Source organism: Taudactylus pleione, unplaced genomic scaffold (genome assembly GCF_031769625.1).
Source record: "Taudactylus pleione unplaced genomic scaffold, aTauple2 ptg002904l, whole genome shotgun sequence".
Lineage (NCBI taxonomy): Eukaryota > Metazoa > Chordata > Amphibia > Anura > Myobatrachidae > Taudactylus > Taudactylus pleione.
In genome coordinates, this window is record NW_028287272.1 from 41091 (window position 1) to 61680 (window position 20590).

At 44.2% G+C, this 20590-nt stretch overlaps 1 protein-coding gene across 1 annotated transcript in view; it reads right to left on the reverse strand.

Moving 5' to 3' along the window:
• Nucleotides 1-13887: 13887 nt before the first annotated feature.
• LOC148431094 (vitamin D3 hydroxylase-associated protein-like) overlaps nt 13888-20590 on the reverse strand; it is a 40958-nt gene continuing 34255 nt past the window's right edge. The window contains exons 13-15 of the mRNA XM_088466357.1: nt 17560-17668; nt 15044-15189; nt 13888-14016 (exon numbers count right to left, since the gene is read on the reverse strand). Coding sequence (XP_088322483.1) covers nt 13888-14016; nt 15044-15189; nt 17560-17668 — 384 coding nt within the window. The remainder of the gene's footprint in view (nt 14017-15043; nt 15190-17559; nt 17669-20590) is intronic.

Sequence of the window (20590 nt, forward strand, 5' to 3'; positions counted from 1 at the left end):
TACTGAATCAGGCCCTGTGTTATTTAACTTGACATCCTGATAACCTGATTGTTACTCAGATGTCCAATGGTCATGCAGTTGATTCGATGCCGCGTCCTCAGACGCAGCAGCGGAATACAGAAGCCGGCAGTGGGAATCTTATAACTGAAAGCACCTTCCTGTGGCTTTTGCATACTTTAGCAGAGCCTCAGAGAAAGAAAGAGACAGAGGCGGAGATATTTACATCTATCTCTGTATTAGGCCCATTGCTGTCAGCTCTCATATCCCAAAGCAGGTTTAGGCTGTTTTTCTTTTGCAGATAATAGGAAACTGTTTTTGTTCAGGGCAGCAATATTCAGCTTTAATATCTTTAACCTTCAGTGTGCACGAAAATGTTCTCCAATTTATTCTAGGGCAGCCCACTTGTAGAACCTTACTGAGACATGGTGCCCTCAACAATAAGAAACAAACACAAAAAGGTGTAATAACATGAAAACACAGGAAATGTGTCTTACTTTCCGAGGTGAAAGTTGTGTGTCCCTATGCCAGAAAGTAATGAATATCTGAGCCATGTAACTAAGTAGTAGCTCCCCAAGGTGCAATCAGGGTGCAAACACTCCAATTGGGAAAACAACAGAGACATAATAGCAATCATATGGCCTGATTCATTCGCAACTGCAAATACACACGCAATCGGCCCATTGTTCCATTCTGCATATGCGTATGCATCACAGTGTGTGAACCAGCCACTGCTATGGGGACTGCGCAGACCAATCGAGGGATTGACAGGAAGCGCCATTTGTGGGGAGGTGACGGGGGGGTCAGAGAAACATAGATGTGCTAGTGCGTTTGAACGCTGTTGCATGGGCGTGCATAACTTATTCACAGCAAAGCCTTAGGCAGTTTGAGAACTCATAGCGTGTGATGAGGTTATCAATTCCTGAGTAAGGTCAGAGCTTGTGCAAGTGTGCGTGAGGCTGCGATGATACTCTGTGTTACCGATGGTTTTACTATCTTGCTATGGATTACGGATGTGTGTAAGGTAAAGTGGGCGTCCTTATGTAGTGCTGCACAGGCATAGTGATCGCAATGGATTAGCATACTATCACAGTGAGACTGCGTGCGTAATCACTATTGCAATAACAATTGCGTTCCGTAATGAATCAGGACCATAAGTGTAGTATCTTTATACACCAAATCATTATAACCAAAGGGGGTAATTAACACACATACAGTTAAGAGAGTTTAAAGCCATGTATTTGAATCATAAATGTTTCAAGCATGTATCTCAGTCCACTCCAGCTAGGGAAAGAAAATTCCAAATACCAATTTCTGAGTACGATGTTTAAGTGGACCTCAGGGTTCATGGCTCTTTGGTTGATAGTGGGAGCCCAATGATGGTGGTGGGGCATGCCACCCTGGGGGTGTGGGGGTTGTGCATCTTTGTTGGTGGTGGGGGCACATGCCATTCAGGGTGGTGGTGGGGGCACATGTCTCTCTTCATGGCTCCTGAATGTCAGGGCTGTGGTCTTGTTTGGGGTTCTTGTTATTGTAATGATAGTGTGACACAATTGCAACACAAAATATCAGCGCCTGTACAAGAATAAGTATGCACAAGGTCACCACCCAAAACTGCAGATAACTTGAAGGAGGTTGGTATTGTTCAGGGGGCATTGAGGCACTGGCCTCTCTGTTGGTCACGTGGGACCTGGCCACTCCAATGTCCCTGGCTTTTCCAGTTATTTTAGCGGCAATGGTGATCATTTTGAGGGTGCTAGCTTGTCTAATGTTTAAGGGGGCACCGGCCTCACCCATGGCTGCCTCAGGGACACTGGCCTCCACTGTGGCAATCTCAGGGGCATTGGCCTCTCCCATAGTGGCCTCAGGGGTGCTGGCCTCTCCTGAGGTGATCTCAGAGGCACTGGCCTCTCTGGTGGCAGTCTTGGGGGCACTTGCCTCATCCATGGTGATGTTGGGGTCACTGGACTTGACAGATGTGATCTCAGGGGCACTGGGCTCTTCAATGGCTGACTCAGGTGCACTGGCCTCTCCTTTGGTCTTGCGGGTTCTGGCCACTCCAATGACCCTGGCTTTTTCAATTATTTTAGCAGCAATTGTGATCATTTTGAGGGTGCTAGCTTCTCTAATGTTTATGGGGGCACTGGCCTCACCCATGGCAGCCTCAGGGATACTGGCCTCTACTGTGGCAATTTCAGGGGCACTGGCCTCATCCATAGTAGCTTCAGAGGTGCTGGCCTCTCCTGAGGTGGTCTCAGAGGCACTGTCCTCTCCGGTGGTCTTGGGGGCACTGGCCTTACCCATGGTGATGTCAGGGTCTTTGGACTCTACAAAGGCAATCTCAGGGGCACTGGCCTCATTGGTGGTAGTCTCAGGGGCACTGGCCTCTTCTGTGGTGGTCTTGGAATTGCTGGCCTCTCCCATGGTGTCCTTGGGGGCACTAACCTCTCCTTCAGGGTGTGTAAGGGGAGACTATATAGATAAAAAAAAAAAAACAGTGATACAACTATAAAGATAAATGTTTTGTCAAGTTAAAAACTGCTGCTGTATATATAATGTACAATGGGATATTTATGAAAATTGGTCCACAGGTAACTGCTAAGAGTATGTGGCAATGTCATCAGTAGCCAGACTGTGTATATTTTAGCCTCACACCTACCCCACTCCAACCTATACTACTTACACTGGTATACCCTCACACCTACCCTACTCCCACCTATACTACTCACATTGGCATGCCCTCACACCTACCCTACTCCCAGCTATACTACTCTCACTAGTACACCATCACATCTACTCCAACCTATACTACTCACATTGGTATGCCCTCACACCTACCCTACTCCCACTGGTACAGCCTCACACCTGCCCTACTCCCACATATACTACTCTTACTGTTACACCATCACATCTACTATAACCTATACTACTCACATTGGTATGCCCTCACACCTACCCTACTCTCACTGGTACAGCCTCACACCTACCCTACTCCCAACTATATAACTCACACAGGTACACCATCACATCTATTCCCACCTATACTACTCACACTGGTACAGCCTCACACCTACCCTACTCCCACATATATTACTCACACTGGTACACCCTCACACCTACCCTACTCGTCCTATACTACTCACCATGGTATACCTTCACACCTACCCTACTCCCACTTATACTATTCACACTGGTATATGATCACACTGAGCCTACTTCACCTATACTACTCACGTTGGTATACCCTCACACCTACCCTACTCCCACATATACTACTCACACTGGTACCCCCTCACTCCTATCCTACTCCTCCTATACTAACACTGGTACACCCTCACACCTATCCTACTCCTCCTATACTACTCACACTGGTATGCCCTCACACCTACCCTACTCCCACATATACTACTCTATTTCTACCTATAATAAATCCACCAGTAATCCCATTTTGGAACGGTCTTAATCCTCTTTCTGAGTTAGTCTCACTCTTCCCATCTAAAATGTGACATTTTCTCCTTAGACTGTAATCTAACCCATGAGCAGGGCCCTCCCAAACCATTTTATTTTTTTTGTCTACCATTTATGTCCCTGTTTTAGTTATCATGTGTTTTCCTTTCTGTCTATTGCTGCCCAGGGTAATGCTTTACAAATCAGATACAATAATAATAATAATAATAATATTATTATTAATAATAACATTTATTCATAGTATTTGAGCCCTAATGACTAAAGTAGTTTCTACGCAAAATCTACTTGTTAATGAAATCACACTGATACTTTTCAGGGCTTGCTCTTGTATTGTGTTTTACAAGGGGTTCCATATAAGAGGCCGAAAGAAACCTTATATGAAAATTAGCGATGTTTGCTGGCCCCCGTGTTTTGGTTTTGGAGCTGGATTCATCATTGTATTTTTTGGGGTTTTGGATTTGCAAAACCACCCTTAAGTGTGTTGGTTTTGGTTTTGGATGTGAATTTAAAAAACAAAATAGATTAAAAAATAAATAAAAACAGCTAAAATCATGTAATTTATGCAATCCAAAACCCAAAATTCGGATTTAAAATCTGAATTCTGAACCACGAAAACATTAGAACCGCGTCTCAGGAGATCAGAACCGTGACTTGGATTTACCCGGATTCATGAAATTCGGATGGATTCGTATTTCTGGAAGACCGAGCCACACATCTCAATGCAGGGAAATGACACTGATGAGCCCATTTGAATGTATATGTCTCTGAATTTTATTTTCCCAAGTATATAACAGCTTCCTAATGGAGTAAGGTGCAATCAGGGAGATTGCTGGACTCTTCAGGGAGTCAGGGAGATATCTGCTATTACTTCAGGTAGTCTCCCTGACAATCAGGGAGAGTTGGCAAGTATGATTCATAACTCAATGACATTTTGATGCACGTGTCACAAAATATTTAAATACTATTAAATATGAATAAACAAAATGATACTCACAATATCTCCATCATATTCATAATCTTCCAATTGGCACTGTATGCCAGGGAGAAATGCAAGGACTGTAAGTACAAAGACAACATGTTACAGCCTTTACCTGTGTATATATGACTATGCAATAGTGTGTTATGTTCATGTACTGCTATGTACGTTTTCTAATAAATACACATGAATAAACATTGGAAACCACACACCCTCCTTTTAGTGTGAGCCCCACACGCACAGCTTGCTCCACTTTCTGGCTGGGCAATCTTGGCAGATATCAGGGTTGGACTGCCCATCTGGAAGTTCTGGCAAATGCTAGAAGGACCAATGCCCAGATGGGCTGGACTGGCCCGGCCAATGTCGGTCTTTGGATTTGTTGGCGCACGCCCTGTCGCCTGCAGCAGCCCTTGAGAATGACAGCCCTATTTTTGGGTGCGTGCTCACAAGTGTCCCTCTTCCCCATCTTCAAAAATTGGGAGTTATGCCAATGTAGTGCCAGCGTTACCTAACAGAACCAACCAAATACCAAATGTTTAACTATAGCACATGTATGAATCCCCTGCAGGATGAGCTCTGTAGTGTGTGTATTTTAATACAAAGAATAATGTACACTTCTATGTCCTAATATTATATATAGTTGTAAGAGCATAGACTAAGAAGTGGGAGGAGTCAGGAATAGTAAGGGGAGGAGTCTATGCCAGGAGTCAGATGCTGATACGAGGTGGGCCTGTGTGCTTTAAATGCCAGGCCCTATTTTTGGTCCCAGTCCGGCCCTGGCAAATATGATATATAAAAGCCTAACTGTGGCATGTATGTCCCAGGGATAAGTGGCGTCTATGTAAAGGAACCCGAGAAATGTGCCTGCCTCTCTTTGGTTACATTTATAAAATAAATATAAAATAATGTTACATGCATGCAAGCTAAATGTTGGAATACTCACAGCATAGGATCCAAAGCATCTTGCTCTGTGTACACCTCATTGCAAATCAGGGGCCTGTGTCTGGGAGGGGAGGTTATATGGCAGTAATGACATCACACACTGTGATGTCATAGTAGTCTGCTTTACAGGGAAACTGCACCTCAATAATAAGTGACCTGTATAAGTATCAGTAGTTATACAGGTAGAATGACCGGTAATGCTGCCTCTCAGTACACTAGGAACTACTGACGTACACTTTGTGCCTCTGATGTCACTAGTTCTCAGTGAGGTGGTAGGAGGAATATTGGTTCAGCCCTGAGAGCACCTGCTTGCCCTGTGTCTAGGTGACAGATAAAGGGACGATATTGTTGTTATGTGTGCGCTATTTGGCGGTGATAATAGTGACACTAGCGGGATTGCTGATACACCAACTGCTCTTTATACAGATAAAAAATACGCATTTATTGTGCTCAAAATGCAGAAGCAATTGCGCCCGATTTTGCATCCACCTCTGCACTGGCCACAATATGTGTATTTTATTATCGATATATCTGAGTACTAAGTGATGCAATATATAGGAGGTTACATCCAGTGCCAGAATAATGTCCACATGGGCCTGGAGCTGACATTTATGAAGGACCTATTGTGTGCCGCTGCAGGGGGTGTGACCAGCGCTGCAGCAGTGTGACTGGTGATGTGGGGGCATGACCAGTGTGGTGTAGGTGTGATTTACATAGGGGTGTGCAGGTGGCGGAACTACCGGCGGTGCAGCTGGCGCATTCCACTGGGGCCCACTGCAATAAAGGGTCCTGCTGCTGGCTGCATTATAATGAGTCAGATTGACTGATTATACACCACCACGTGACGCCAACCCGTCCCAGTGGTAACATTATGGAATGATGCGCTGCCTGTGGTCGTGGATGTGATCCGGCTGGAGTTGGCTGGGCCCCCCTCTCCTCCCCTTATATCCTCTCTCCTACCTGCTCCTCCCGGTCCCACCCTGCTTTTCCCCGACTGGCCTGGTTCTTCCTCTCTGAGGTAGTCCTTGCTACTGGTGCCTGGGATCTGATGTCACAATTTCATGACTGTCCCCGATGTTAAAATCCAAGGAGGAGAGGAGGATCCATGAGCTCCAGTTCTGGGATCACGTAAGTAAATAGTAATATAAGCATACCTCCCAACATGACCCTCTCCAGGAGGGACACAATGCTCTGGTCCTGGACTTCCCTGGTAATTTATGATTGGTGGAGGCTCCAGAGGTGGGGCTGCAGCACAGTCCAAAATTCAAATAAGGGAGTCACCCCAACTGCCAGTGAGTCCCAGCCAGTGATATATGGCAGTGTGTGAAATGACAGTTGGTGTGGCTCCCCTATTTGAACTGCGCTGTAGCCCCGCCTATTACCAGGGAAGTCCAGGACCAGAGCATTGTGTCCCTCCTGGAGAGGGTCATGTTGGGAGGTATGATATAAGTAATATATTTGTCACCCTCTCCCTGTCACCTCTCCCTGTCACCCTCTCCCTGTCACCCACTGCCTCTCACCCTCTTCATCATCCTCTCCATCACCCTCTCCCTGTCATCCAGTTCCAGTCACACACTGCCTGTCACCCTTTCCCTATCACCCTCTTCCTGTCACCCAGTCCCTGTCATCCTCTCCCTGTCACCCAGCCCATGTCACCCTCTCCCTGTCACCGTCTCCTTATCAGCCACTGCCTGTCATCATCTCCCTATCACCCTCTTCCTGTCACCCAGTCCCTGTCATCCTCTCCATGTCACCCTCTCCTTATCAGCCACTGCCTGTCACCATCTCCCTGTCACCCTCTACCTTTTTCTGTCACCCACGGCACTATGAACTTGGGGTGGGGCAGAAGAGGGGGGCCCAAAACATATTTCTGCACATAGGCCCACCAGTCACGAGTTCCGCCACTGGGGGTGTGGCCTGTGTTGTGGGCCTGGTTTGACTGTATACAGTGCCATAAGTACAGGTATGCGACCGGTGATGCTGCACAGAGCGAAGGACTCTGTTTGCAGCACTGTCGCTACCCCATGGTTCTTGTTACTGGCTAGCAGGGTGCCAGTATCACTCCTGCAGTGCTGCCCAGTCAGACACTCTGCAGTCTTTGCAGCGTCCTCAGGATGCTCCGGGCAGGGTTACAATTCCAGGCCCCTCTATGGGACAGCATAACGTCATGCACTTGGGGGGCTGTGCCGGCACAGGGCGGTCTGGAGTAAGCTGATTGTGTGTGTGTGTTGCGCTCTGGAGCCAGCTGATTGTGTGTGTGTGTGTGTGTGTGTGTGTGTATGGGTGTGTCACTCTGGACGGCCTGTATAAAACACACTGATCCATTTACGTAATCAATGTTTCAGAACTTGTATTTGTCCTTTTGGTAATCTTGACAAAAGAATGAATACAAGTTCTGAGACGATGATTGCTTAAATGGATTTTAGTGTATTTTATACAAACCGACAGTCATAAATGTTAACATTCATCATGTTGTCATGCAAATTAATGAAAAAATGACTGTATTTGTGTATGGGGGGGGTTAGGCCCTGGGGCAGGTGTGGGGAACTTTATGATATATATAACATTATTCACGGGCCCGATGCAGGCTATGCTCCCTTGATGTGACGTCGCCGGTGATTACAGTAATTCCAGGAGCATCCTGAGGATTCTCTAGGGAGCTGTAAGGGCAGCGGTGTGACCGTCTGAGGTGTCCTAAGCTCCAGGCGGCACTGCTACATAGATTCTGGCTGCAGGGTGCCATTCTAGGCCCCCTGCTAGCCAGATGAGGCTAGCAGAGAAAAGCTCAGAGGGCCAGACCAAATGACTCTGCGGGCCTTATATGGCCCGAGGCCTGAGGTTCTCCACCCCTGCACTAGTGGAAGCTAGGCTGTGGGGGAGGAGGATAGGTTTTAGACACTGAACGGAGGGTTAGGCACTAGGGGAGTATACAGTTAGATTGCGGAGGCTGGCTGTTAGGCACTACAGGGAGGGTTAGAGGTAGGGATTAGGGTTAGGCTGTGCAGGGAGGTTAGGCACAGGGCCAGCTCCAGGGTTAGCACCCCCTGTGCCGCCCAGGTGGTAGTCGCCCCCTAATTACTATAGGCCATGCCCCCTAAATGACATTATTTGGGGCATGCCCGCATGGCACTCCTCCCGTGTAACGTCCCGTGTAACGTCAGGTGTAACGCCCAGCACTTTGTCACTAGCTGGGTATCCCCCAGGCCTCTCCCAGCACTGAATGGATCCGCGCGCTTGCACACAGCATCCATTCAGACTCCGGGGTCTAGCACAGCCGCACAGGTGCATCGGTGGGGGTACCCGACCTCCCAACCAGACCACCCATGGGCCACTTCGGCCCATGGGTGGAACAGCGGGACAGTGCTGTCCCACTGAAATCGGGATGTTGGGGAGAGCACCACTTTTCAACTGCACTGGTCGAACATCCCAAGAGCTGGCCCTGGTTAGGCACTAGGGGAAGGTTAGGGTTAGGCTGCAGGGGAAGAAGTGGGATACTCACCGGAAGGCAGGAGCAGCAGAGGTCAGGTCATAAATGCTGGTACCCGGAAGCCGCGCTGGAGCTGCCACAGCCATCAGGAGCATGTAAGTGGGCCAACAGGGATGATATGTCGCTATTCCATCACAGTCTACATGATGAATGTCGACATATCATACCACACCCACTTCAGTCGCCATAAGTGTGCCTCAAGCTCCTGTACCCTCCCTATTTACCACTGTGTGTGTGATATCTCTCTCTCTCTATACACACATATTATATGTGTGTGTGTGTGTGTATATGTATATATATATATACACACACACACATATTATAAATATATATATGTATAATATATCCTCCTGTATCCACCTAATTTAACACACACACACAGATATATATATATATATATATATATATATATGTGTAAATAAATATATAGATTAGATACATACATCCACACAAAACATACATAAATAATACACAGAGGCCAAACTTTACACTGACCTGTTAACCTGAAGTGACATGCTGGGCTGCAGTGCCTTCCATCCTGAACTAGGCAATTGGTCTGGTGAGTCACAGCTTTGCAGTAGGACAGCCCAGGAGGCGGAGCTTAAGGCACATAGGGGCGGAGCTTCGACCGGCAGTGGTGGGCGGGGCTTGGGTCGACCAGCCGAGAGGGGGAGTGTGGGGGTTACGATGTGCTCAGCTTTGTGCGGCCCGGGAGATGAGTGAGCTGGGCAGTAAGCTTGGCTGTCGGTGGTGACAGGGAAAAAAACTTTCTTCCTGTCTGCACTGCAGTCAGTGTATCCTGTGTGACTATTTTCAATGGGAGGCCTGGAATAGCCTAATGCAGGATCAGTGGAGATCGCAGTCCCCTTTATAATCAATGAGGATTACAGTCTGACCCCTATGTACCAAGTTTGAACTCACTGATTTACACAATCTTCAGATGGTATATAATGCTTTGTGTCTATGGAGGCATTCTTGCAGGAAAGATATCTTATAATTACTTTATACATAAGCCCTAAAGCTTGTGTTAATATTTAGAAAACTCATATTATGATTAGAAAACTCTCAGACTATGAACCAATGGGGCCCTGCAGTAAGTTGCTCAGGCAGAATATACAATGTTATAAAATCATCTCTGTCCCTCAAATACATAGTTAGGCTGTATATTGAAGGTATTTCATTGTGCGATATCAGTGTGACTTGTGTGTTAATTGTGCATAGTAGTGATCAGTGTATATCAGTTGTATGAAATCAGCATAAACAGTGTATAGTGATCAGTGTATATTGGCTGTATGATATCAGTCTTACAATTGTATGATATCAGTCTTACCTGTGTATAATGACTGTATGATATCAGTCTTACCTCTGTATAGTGACTGTATGATATCAGTGTTACCTGTGTATAATGACTGTATGATAGCAGTCTTACCTGTGTGTTATGATTGTATTATATCAGTCTTACCTGTGTATAGTTACTGTATGATATCAGTGTTACCTGTGTATAATGACTATGATATTAGTCTTACCTGTGTATAATGACTGTATGATATCAGTTATCTGTGTATAGTGACTGTATGATATCAGTGTTACCTGTGTATAGTGCTGTATGATATTGGTTACCTGTGTATAATAACTGTATGATGTCAGTTACCTGTGTATAGTGACTGTATGATATCAGTGTTACCTGTGCATAATGACTTTATGATATCAGTTACCTGTGCATAATGACTGTATGATATCAGTTACCTGTGTATAAGGACTGTATATCAGTTACCTTTGTATAATGACTGTATGATATCAGTGTTACCTGTGTATAATGCTGTATGATAGCGGTTATCTGTGTAAAATAACTGTATGATGTCAGTTACCTGTGTATAGTGACTGTATGATATCAGTGTCACCTGTGTATAATGACTGTATGATATCATTGTTACCGGTGTATAGTAACTGTATGATATCGGTGTTACCTGTGTATAGTAACTGTATGATATCAATATTACCTGTGTATAGTGACTGTATGATATCAGTGTTATCTGTGTATAATGACTGTATGGTATCAGTGTTACCTGTGTATAGTGACTGTATGATATCAATCTTACCTGTGTATAGTGACTGTATGATATCAGTGTTACCAGTGAATAGTGACTGTATGATATCGGTGTTACCTGTGTAGTGTGACTGTATGATATCAGTATTACCTGTGTATAGTGACTGATATCAGTGTTACCTGTGTATAATGACTGTATGATATCAGTGTTACCTGTGTATAGTGACTGTATGATATCGGTGTTACCTGTGTATAGTGCTGGATGATATCGGTTACCTGTGTATAATGACTGTATGGTATCAGTGTTACCTGTGTATAGTGACTGTATGATATCAATCTTACCGGTGTATAGTGACTGTATGATATCAGTGTCACCTGTGTATAATGACTGTATGATATCGGTGTTACCGGTGTATAGTGACTGTATGATATCGGTGTTACCTTTGTATAGTGACTGATATCAGTCTTACCTGTGTATAGTGACTGTATGATATCAGTGTTACCAGTGTATAGTGACTGTATGATATCGGTGTTACCTGTGTATAGTGACTGTATGATATCAGTGTTACCTGTGTATAACGACTGTATGATATCAGTGTTACTTGTGTATAGTGACTGTATGATATCGGTGTTACCTGTGTATAGTGCTGTATGATATCGGTTACCTGTGTATAATAACTGTATGATGTCAGTTACCTTGTGTATAGTGACTGTATGATATCAGTGTCACCTGTGTATAATGACTGTAAGATATCAGTGTTACCGGTGTATAGTGACTGTATATCAGTGTTACCTGTGTATAGTGACTGTATGATATCGGTGTTACCTGTGTAGAGTGACTGTATGATATCAGTATTACCTGTGTATAGTGACTGTATGATATCAGTGTTACCTGTGTATAATGACTGTATGATATCAGTTTTACCTGTGTATAATGACTGTATGATATCAGTCTTACCTGTGTATAGTGACTGCATGATATCAGTCTTACCTGTGTATAGTGACTGTATGATATCAGTCTTACCTGTGTATAGTGACTGTCTGATATCAGTCTTACCTGTGTATAGTGACTGTATGATAACAGTGTTACCGGTGTATAGTGACTGTATGATATCGGTGTTACCTGTGTAGAGTGACTGTATGATATCAGTATTACCTGTGTATAGTGACTGTATGATATCAGTGTTACCTGCGTATAATGACTGTATGATATCAGTTACCTGTATATAGTGACTGTATGATATCAGCCTTACCTGTGTATAGTAGAGAAATGTCTATAAAGATATTATAGTATAGAGGGCGCTGTCATGTGTCAGTTTTCCTAGCAGCTGCTGGAGGGAGGTAGTCAGCCTCCTATAGAGTAATAGAAACAAGTGGAAAGCAGTGCTGATAATGAAAATGTACACAATTTAATATACATACAAAATACACTGAATGCAATAAAATACAATATAAAACCATAGATAAATTGAAACATATGGAGCATCAAAAGGTCACATGTGACATGGAGAAATAAAACACATGATATTGAATCTCATGCAAATAAATGAACCCTGTGCGCACTAAATACTGCTGCAATTAAATTGGAATGGACACCGAAGAAACGTCATTCAAGGAGAGGGTAGGATGAAGTTTGTAAAAGCAATCCAATGATATAGCGATAGTTTTACCAGCTTAGACCAAGATGATTGAGGATCCTGAAATTAGCGATGGCATCACAGTCAGCGAAAATCCAACGCAAGGGATGCTGCCTCTTAACAGTCAGTGCTGGAAACAATGGATAAGGTCCCAAATCCAATTTGGTATTCCAATGCAGGGTAGGTGTCAATGTCCAAAATATTAGGTGCCGTTAGTGTATTTTGTATGTATATTAAATTGTGTACATTTTCATTATCAATGCTGCTTTCCACTTGTTTCTATTACCTGTGTATAGTGACTGCATGATATCAGTCTTACCTGTGTATAGTGACTGTATGATATCAGTCTTACCTGTGTATAGTGACTGTATGATATCAGTCTTACCTGTGTATAGTGACTGTATGATATCAGTCTTACCTGTGTATAGTGACTGTATGATATCAGTCTTACCTGTGTGACTAATATCAGCCCCTGTCCCTTTTACTGTGCCGGAAGGATCACTCAGGTGAGGTGACCAAGCAGTTATTGTTCTTTCCTTCTGCCCCTCTGGTGGCTGGTCACAGCCCTTAAGCAATGAACCCAAATCAGCTGTCAATCTTCACTTATATTAAATATGTGATTCCCAAAATTTCTGTCTGATTTCAAAACTTGTCACATGGTATCCACATGGTGTATTTCTGTAAGCTTTCATTATTATTTATTATTATTATTATTATTATTATTAGTATTATTATGTTAGTATATTCTACAGAGAGTAAACAAGAATCGGATTGTTTCCAGCATCCAGGATCCAAATACAGACTCTGTGCTGGATTATTTCCACACAAAGAACGTTGCAATGTCAGAAAGATTTCAAATACAATGGAGTGAATATGTGTTTAACAAACGTAAATATGTTTATTATAGCTGAACATTCATAGTTATATTACACACGATACAGATGAAAATAATTGCTTTGCTATAAGAATCCTCATTGCTCAGTCTACCTATGGCTGTCACTTGCTGCTGTCCCTGAAGAGGATCAGTCAACGACTAGTAACCCTCTACAGATAACAGAGTAATAAAGAGTAGCGATATAGGTTTCTCTAATGAAATAACAACTAATAATATATGTTTATAGTAGGGATGTGCAGGCTCGGATAGGTTCGAGTTTGGACAAAAGTCCAGGAATGATGATGTTCGTCCATGTAAGATGATGTTTTGCCTCTTCCTGAGTTCCGTTTTTTTGGAGGGAAAAATCCGAACTCCACGTGCAAACTCGAACCTATCCGAGCCTGCACATCCCTAGTTTATAGTCATCTCTAATGAGTTGCCCAAGAGCCAAGCAGGGGCTTATCGCCTCTTTTGGTGATGGCCGCTAAGGGTCTCGACTTCTTTCATGAGACGCAGGCAGAGCTCATCCTGGTGGGTAAGCGCCACACACCGAACAGACAGCGGGAGACCCACCCCTCCTTCCACAGCCTGCAGAGATAGTGATAGAGAAGCAGTTACACAGAGTAAACAGTAGGGGGAGGAAGAGAGACATGGCACATAACCACTGAGCCCCAGCAATGTTTAGACACCTGTCCAGGCTTTGGGCCTGATTCAGAGCCGGACGCAATTAGCGCTCGCTCATTCAGAAAAAGGGGGTGGCTATTCAAATGAACCGTTCGCTCCTTGCGGTCTGTTGACGCCTCCATGTCTGAACAAGCGAACAAAACATGCGTACGTTTATTTGAAAAATACGCCCCCTGGCCGCTCGCATCATACGTCATGTCCGCTATTTATTAGATTAATCGAGTACATCGAACAGCGTATAAACTGCTCGCTATTCTTGTGGTTGGTTTTTCCTACCACAATTTTGCGAGCAGTTCTGGCTATAAAATAACCCAGTGACGTGGTCAATGACGCTGCAGTTTAAATTATGCACACCCATAAAACGCCCACTTTGACCTTTAAGCACGCCTGCGTTCTGATCTCCACTCCCCGTTTTCAAGCACCTTCCCCTGTTACCACCCACATACGCCTCATTCTGTCAATCAAAATAGCAGGCCTTCGATATAGAGCGAACAAACGATTTTCGGCCGCACTGACTGGTTCGCGCATGCGTATTAAAAACCGTACGCATGCGCAGATGGGCGAACATCGCTCGGAACGAGCGTACTGCCGCTTACGAGCTGCTCTGAATCAGGCCCTTTGTACTCATATATATAAATAAACACAATCCTGGAGATTAGACACTTTATAACAATAGTATTATGGGCTCTATTTAATACAATCCGCATTTTGAATGCAGATTGTAGTGTGATATTACCGACTGAATTCGTATTGCGAATTCAGGAAATATCACAGGGAATTTTACTAATTCTACTCCAATTGCCCTTTAGTAACTTTGGGTGAAACTAAAATAATGTGAAAAGGGTGTGAAAATAATGATAATAAATAGAGCCCTATGAGAGATAGCACAAATAAACCTCACCTATATCTTAAAAACCACTATAATAATTACCTTCTTATACAGTTTGTCCCAGGGATCATTACAGTAACCTTTGTAATTTTTTAGCTCTTCCTCGTCCTCCGCAGTGACGGAACCAACAGGAACGACTCCAGCCGGATAATTTAATATATTGTACAGCATTGTGCAGGCAATGGAAGCTGAGAGACATAAGAGAGATTGGTGACTTATGTAAGCTTCTAAGTGGTGCCCTCTTATCGCTTTGTCTAATACCCAAACCCAAACTTATAGCTGTATTGCTTCATAATTGAACAGCGCTGTGGACTATGCTGGTGCTATTTACATACATGTTAATAATAATAATAAATCATTTAGGAAGGCTTTTGTGACATCATGTGCCTAACCCTAATCCTCCCCCAAGTGCCTAACCTTAACCCCTAACCCTCCCCCTAACCCCGCTACTCACCTTCAGAATGCCGGTGGTCGGGATTCCAGCGCCAGGACCTTGACCGGTGTCGGCATGCCGGCACTGGTATTTTAAGCACCGGCATCCCCTTCGCTAGGATATTAACTATATCCCCTGTGAGCTTCACATCATACGTCTTATTTTGTCACTGTTGCACACTAATTGCCATTGTGTACAAAATGAGGTTACAGTATTACTGAGCACTTCTCCTTTGTATAAGACCAATGCTCTGTATATGTACTGTCCCCAAACACCTGCTCATTACAGACCAATCACTCAGTGCCAGAGCCGTAACTAGACTTTTTGGTGCCCTGTGCCAGAAAGAGCATTGGCGCCCCCTCATTTTTCAAATAGGGACATAATGAACCCAAAAAAGGGCCATGGCTTCATGGGGAAGGGCCAGGGAAGTGATAGAAGAGGCCAGGAGATGCTGGGGATGAAATAAGAGGAAGCTACAAGCAAGAATGATAATAAACAGAAATTTGACAGGCCCAAACAGTGCCCTCTGACCTGTGGTGCCCTGTGCCATGGCACAAGCCACACTACCTTAGTTACAGCCCTGCTCAGTGTATTTTGATGTGTGCTTCTATACGTAACGTTTTGTAGTATAAATCATAAATGAGGATGGATCTTTGATCAGTGTCTGTCGCTTGTGGTATACTGTATTTGTGTCTTTGATTTGATCCCCATAATTATGGTGCTTAAAACTATTCCATATACCAAAGTTTCACAAACTCCACCATTTACAGTCCAGGTTTTATGGATAGCCATACCGAAATCCAGATGGTTAAATCGAATTGACTGAGGTACTAATTAAGTCATCTGTGCTCAAGTATGGATATTCTTTAAAACCTGGACTGTAATGGCAGAGTTTGGGAACCACTGCCATATACTTCTGGTATATGAAGCTCTGTGAGTATGACTATATGGGGCATATTTGGCTGGTTGCCTATGGGTATACTGACCATACGGGGCACATTAGATTGATGGAATACAATGCTCTATGGGTATACTGGCCATTAGAGGCACATTAGGTTGGTGGCATACAAAGCTCTATGGGTATACTGGCCATACGGGACACATTAGGTTGGTGGCATACAAAGATATATATCGGTATAGTGGCCATACAGGGCACATTAGGTTGCTGGAATACAAAGCTCTATGGGTATACTGGCCATTAGAGGCACATTAGGTTGGTAACATACAAAGATCTATATCGGTATAGTGGCTATACAGGGCACATTAGGTTGATGGAATAGAAAGCTCTATGGGTATACTGGCCATAAGGGGCACATTAGGTTGTTGGCATACAAAGCTCTATGGGTATACTGGCCATATGGGGCACATTAGGTTGGTGACATACAAAGCTCTATGAGTATACTGGCCACAAGGGGCACATTAGGTTGGTGGCATACAAAGCTCTATGGGTATACTGGCCATAAGAGGCACATTAGGTTGGTGACATACAAAGCTCTATGGGTATACTGGCCATATGGGGCACATTAGATTGGTGGCATACAAAGCTCTATGGGTATACTGGCCATATGGGGCACATTAGATTGGTGGCATACAAAGCTCTATGGGTATACTGGCCATATGGAAGTAAGTTAGACAATTGAGTCTGATAATTCTTTTGTCATGAGCATTGAATATATATTTTTTCTCTGTACTGAAATAAATATATCCTTATGTACCATAGCGCACATGCTGAGATCTCCCTTTTATTCTGCAATAAGAACTTCTTATATCTTACATGAAGTACACCAGTTATATCATTATCATTACATTATGCACATTCTATATCTCATGTTGTTGTATTGGCTGCTAATAATTAGTGAGTGTTGCATGTGCCACTGTCATTATACACTGCAGGACCCCATCGGGGGACCTAAGGTGGTCCTACTGTAGTGAGAGGGGGTGCAGCTACAAGGACCCGACAGCTGAGAATGGTTTTCTATTAAACCTAAGCCACACCATTTCCAGCGGACAAAATGTACAAAAGGGCTCGTAATAAATGTTGCTGTGGGGCCCATAAATCTCCAGTTACACCCTGTATAATAATATATATAAATTAGTGACGAAACACTGTGACTTATAGAAATACCGTAAAGTCTCCCCGGATAACCGATGTTGAAGGCCGGGCCCAACATGGGACATAGGACCACATCTAGATTCAGCTTTCTCCACTCAGTGAGGAATTCTGTCTGGTATTCCTAAAAGAAAAGACTTATCATAAGAGCTGACAATCACAGACAGACCTCCGAGAACAGACTGGGGTACATGAATTATAGGTATTTAATATGTGAATAAAATTTAACAGTGTCATTAAAGAGACATTACTGAGAAATTATTTGAAATTAGAATTACATATATTAATTAAATATGAACACACTTGCCACATATACCATGTTTACCAGATATATATCCAATCCTCTCCTATTTACATCTCTGACCTTATCTCCGTGCACACTCCTGCCCGGGTTGGGTACGGGATGCCGGTGGTCAGAGTCCCGACACTTTCCTCCCGACAGGGTTAGGATACCGACACCTGTCAGTCGGTATCCTAACGCTTCCCCTAACCCTCCCTCCCCTATGCCTAAACTTAACCTCCCTCCTAGTGCCTAAACCTAACCTCCCTCTCCCTGCACCCTAAACCTCCCCCTAGTGTCTATCCCTAACCCCTAACTCTCCTCCTAACAGGATTCTGACAGGTGTCTGGATTACGGCGCCGGTATTCTAATTGCCGGGATATTGACTGTATCCCCTCCCGCCCATCCACTTCGCTCCACAAATTAATGCTCACCAACTAATTACTTCATCCCACTCCCTCCTGCAAGATTTTGCCCGTGCTGCTCCCTACCACTGGAACTCTCTTGCTCTCCCTTTCCCTATCAGACTCCACATCTCTACAAAGTTTAAAACAGGCTCTCAAGACCCACTCCTTTATCAAAGCTTTCCAGCTCTTATCCTAACCTACCTTCCATGCTCCTTACTCACTGTCTCTCCCCTCTGTGTCACCCCCATCTGTCTCCCACTCCCCTTTAGATTGTAAGCTCTAACGAGCAGGACCCTCTTCCCTCATGTGCTTCTCCTTTTCTCACTTATACAATCATCTCTTCCCCATGCCCAACAATGGCACCAAATGTTCTGTACTGTAATTATTTTTTTCTTGTTTTGTTCATACTGTTTCTGTTTGCGTACTCTGTAAGGCCCTAATGAACCCTTGTGGGCGTCCTGTGGATCCTAAGGACTTTGAAGAAATAGGTATACTTCTGAAGAAGCTGGATATCGATTTACCAACGAAACGCGTTAAGCCTCTCCACCATCTATATCCATTCATCTTGGACACTTTGACACATTTTCCTGCTTTTGGGACATTTGCATCAACTCCACAGGATAACAGCTACAAGTGGATCCCACCCAGTCTATACTCTGTGATAATACCAACAGGATTTGGACACATGATAATTTCTTTGGACTGAGATTAAGGATACGCCACCTGGTAAATATTTGCTGTACCTAATTACACGGAACCAACAATTGTCCCACAGCTAGTGTCTTTATCGAATATGGATTAACCAGCCTCCCCTAATAGCGATTACATATGACTACAACTATTTTTAATACAGCACTTATTTTGTGCATTTTATTATTTTCCATATAACAAATTTTATTATATTGTAATGTATTAAATGCGATATTAATTGACTACACATCCGTATCTGAGTTTTTATATACAACAACTATATATAGCGCTGGTATCAACTATTTGTATATTTGAAGAAATATAGTTAACAAAGATAAGTCTACCATAACTAAATTTCTTCTTCAGGGTCCATAGGTGATCCACAGGGATACCATGGGGATGTCCCATAGCAGTTTCCCCTAAGGCCAGGGACGCTCTTGAGCAGAAAGGAGAAGGTGTAGAACCTGAGAAAGGTGTGGACGGAAGACCACGTGGCTGCCTTGCACAATTGTTCAGCAGAAGCGCTTATGATGGCCATACAAATTTGCCATACAATACAGAATCTGATTTCCTAAAGGAAATAGTACGATCCACATAGATCCGAAAAGCACGAACCACATCCAAGGAGGCTTCACCTGCAGAAATATCCGAGGACTGGAAGGCCTGAACCACAATCTATTAATTCAAATGGAATCGGGATACCACTTTAGGGAGGTTACCAGCCCTGGTACAGAAGACAGCTCTGTCTGGATGAAAGATCAAGAATGGGGAGTGACAGGAGAGCGTTGTCAAATTATATACCCTGCTCACAGAGGAGATAGCGAAGAGAAAGAGCGTCTTCACTGTCAGCCATTTGAGGTCTACTGAGTCCAGAGGTTCAAACGGAGGAGCCTGTACAGCCCGGAGAACCAAGGACAAATCCCACGGAGCCACCGGATGGACAAAAAGGAGGTTGAAGGCGGAGAGCACCTTGAAAGACTGTTCTAACATTAGACAGGGGAGTGATCCTTCACTGGAACCAGATTGACAGAGCAGAAACTTGAACTCTAAGGAAGGCCAGATGGAGGTCGAGGTCTAACCCCGCCTGGAGAAAGGCAAGCCCCCGGGAGACCCTAAAAAGTATATGGTCCCCCTGGGCTCTTAAAGGGATCTCTCAAGAGTCATGCCGTGAAAGACAGATGAGGTAGGTATGGGTACAGGCAAGGACTCTGCTAGTAGATCCTGCCATAGAGGCAGTGGGAATGGAGTGTCTATGGAGAGACTTCGTAGGTCGATGAACCAATGTCGCCTGGGCAAGGCTGGGGCTATTAGTATCACCATCCCGACTTCTTGCTTGAACTTTCGGAGAACTCTCAGGAGGAGAGAGATTGGAGGAAAGAGGTATGCAAGATTTAAGTCCCACCTCACTGCCAGAGCGTCCACGAAGGCAGCTGAGGGATCTCTGGTCCTGGACCCATACCTGAGGACCTTGTGGTTGTGACGTGAAGCCATCAGGTCTATGTCTGGCAGGCCCCATTGTCCACCAGGAGTTGAAAGCCATCCAGATTTAGAGCCCACTCTCTGGCGTGTATGTCCTGATGGCAGTCCGCTTCCCAGTTGAGCACTCTGGGGATGAACACTGTTGAGATTGCCGGGAGATGACATTCGGCCCAGACCAGAATGTGTGCTT